The 2,305-nt window shown below is 56.4% G+C and overlaps 1 protein-coding gene across 1 annotated transcript in view; it reads right to left on the bottom strand.

The window, feature by feature from the left end:
* FAM57A (family with sequence similarity 57 member A) overlaps window positions 1-2,305 on the bottom strand; it is a 4,706-nt gene that overhangs the window by 1,402 nt on the left and 999 nt on the right. Inside the window, exons 2-4 of the mRNA XM_017730887.1 lie at window positions 847-1,060; window positions 648-743; window positions 7-215 (exon numbers count right to left, since the gene is read on the bottom strand). Of these exons, the coding sequence (XP_017586376.1) occupies window positions 7-215; window positions 648-743; window positions 847-1,060 (519 nt within the window). The remainder of the gene's footprint in view (window positions 1-6; window positions 216-647; window positions 744-846; window positions 1,061-2,305) is intronic.

The following is a 2,305-nucleotide window of genomic DNA, read 5'->3' as shown; positions in this document are numbered from 1 at the left end:
ATGAGCCTGAACCAGTATGGCTGGGGGGCGATGAGGGAGGCGTTGGCGATGTTGCAGTGCAGGGGGATGCGGAACGGCACCAGGTACACCGGGATCCCCACCTGGCGGGCGTAGGCCGCGTACATGAAGGGGAAAAGGAGGATGCGGCACAGGAAGAAGGTCACCAGGATGAGGATCCCGTTCACCTTGTGCAGCAGCGTGTCCTGCATTTTGAGCTGGGGGAGGAAGGAGGTGAATGTGGGGTGAGCAGCAGCCCAGCGCTCCGGGGAACTGGCGGTGCTGGGAGCAACGGGATGAGCATCCAAGAGGGCTGGAGGAAGGGATGGAAGAGGGCAGGGGGGAAGGGAGCTGAGGGCAGAGGGCTGGGGTAAGAATGAACGTGGTGCAGGGAGGAACAGGCAGGAGGGGGCAGCACCAGCCCACGGCACAGCCCCCAGGTCCGGGATGCCCCTGGGCGTGCTGGTTACTGGGGGAAAGGGATGGGACACTGGGAAAAAGGCAGCACCACAGGGGAGATTGGGGCTACAGCTGTGGGGCTGCCCCTCTCTGAGCCACTGCCGGAGCAGAGGCTGCTGGAGCCTGGGGCAGGGAAAGGGGATGAACTGCTGTGGGGTTCCCAGCCCTGAGTCCCATCCCTCCTCACCTACCTGCATGAGGATTTTGCCCAGTGATACGAAAGGCGTGCTCAGCTCTGCTGTGAAGATGCAGCCCACAAAGAAGTCCCCCAACTCTCCCCTGAAGTGCTGTAAAGAAAGCCAGCAGTGAGCACACGGCCCTGCAGAGAGGTGGCCAGGAGCCAACACCCAGCATGTCCAGGGGGTCCTGGGCTGCTGCAGTAGCCCTCACCTGGGTGATGGGGGTGAGCACGATGAGGATGAAGAGGTGGTGGGTCACCATCAGCCGCTCCTGCAGGAGGAAGCTCCACACACTGGCCAGCGAGTGCTTCTTCTCCAGGATGCCCTTCTCCTGGCTCTTGTGCCAGTGGCAGAGGTACATGACATAGATGTCGTAGGTCATGTAGGGAACCAGGACCCAGATGTACTCCACGGCCAGCCAGTGCCTGGGGAGGAGCAGCACACACAGAGGCATCGCAGCGGCTCTGAGCGCCTCGCGATGCTCTGGGAGGTAGAAGAGTTTTTAGGACTGAAGTGGCAGCATTTCAGTGGATTTTGAAGCTGAAAGGGGGTGAATTTTAAGTCTGTTTTGCCCAGCAGGTGCAGACTGACCCAGAGAAAAGGTGCCTGGTACATGTGGAGGACAGCTCTGGGTGCTGACCCCCTCCTGCTGGGCTGTGCCAGGCACTGAGCTCAGCCTGGCCAAACACAAACACAGCACCAAGGAAGGATCCTGATTAGCTCCACAGCCAGGTGTTTGCTGCACAGCCCAGGGGCACAGCATTTTTCGAGATCCAGCACCAACCTGACACCTTTGCATAGCTGATCTCCTCCCCTAAGCCCTGGGACCCCCAGGGCTGGTGCTTGGTGGTGGAAAACTCCCAATCCTGAGTCCCTCCTGCCTGTCACATTGCATCAGCTGGCTGCCTAACCCAGGGAGTGTTTGAGAAGCACATGGAGAGCTCAGAGGGATGGCTGGCCTGGCGTTTGGAGAGTGAAGTGTGAAATATCCAATATAGGCAATAAACCCCCATGAGGCATTTGTCAGTTGGGAAATAATTGCAGGCAGCTGCCTGTTCCCAAAGCATGTTGGAATCCTGGTTGCACAATCTGGGCAGCAGCAAGCCCTGCTCTGCAGGGACACCAGCCTCCTTAAAAAGTCCTACGTGGAATCACACTGATAAAAAAAAAAAGAAGACAAAACCACCCAGTGCTGTTGCTTGAAGAAATGTAGCTTGCGGCTCAAATCTCTTTTTGCTCTCCTGCCATCCCAAGAAAAATTCTGTTGCAGGAGTTCCTGTTCCAGATGGAAAGATGTAAGTGGTGTGAAGCAGGGGTGGCGAGTGATTGTGTTTGCAAAACTTGCCCAGGGCTTTGGAGGGCAATTACAACGCTGGTGATATAATGATTGTCTGCCTCTGTAAATAAATTGGCAAATTTTACTGCAACCTTTGTGATTCTTCCTGGCTTGCTGTCTTGCTGTCATTCTATGAGGCCTTCCCTGCTGAGCCCTGGGCTCAATTTCCTCTAGATTCAAAGAAAATCTAGGTCTCTGTCCACAAAGTGTTTGCACAGAGCCCTTGGCCTTGAGTATACCCGGGCAAGCAGACAGCTCCGGGGGAAGGAGGGCTGCTGGCAGCACCTTCCGTCTGTGTGGCTTTGGGATTCATCATCTGCCTTATCTATACAGC

Source organism: Corvus brachyrhynchos, unplaced genomic scaffold (genome assembly GCF_000691975.1).
Source record: "Corvus brachyrhynchos isolate BGI_N302 unplaced genomic scaffold, ASM69197v1 scaffold283, whole genome shotgun sequence".
Taxonomy (NCBI): Eukaryota; Metazoa; Chordata; class Aves; order Passeriformes; family Corvidae; genus Corvus; species Corvus brachyrhynchos.
Note: the sequence above shows the minus strand (reverse complement) of the source record. Positions and strands in the feature narration are given on the sequence as shown.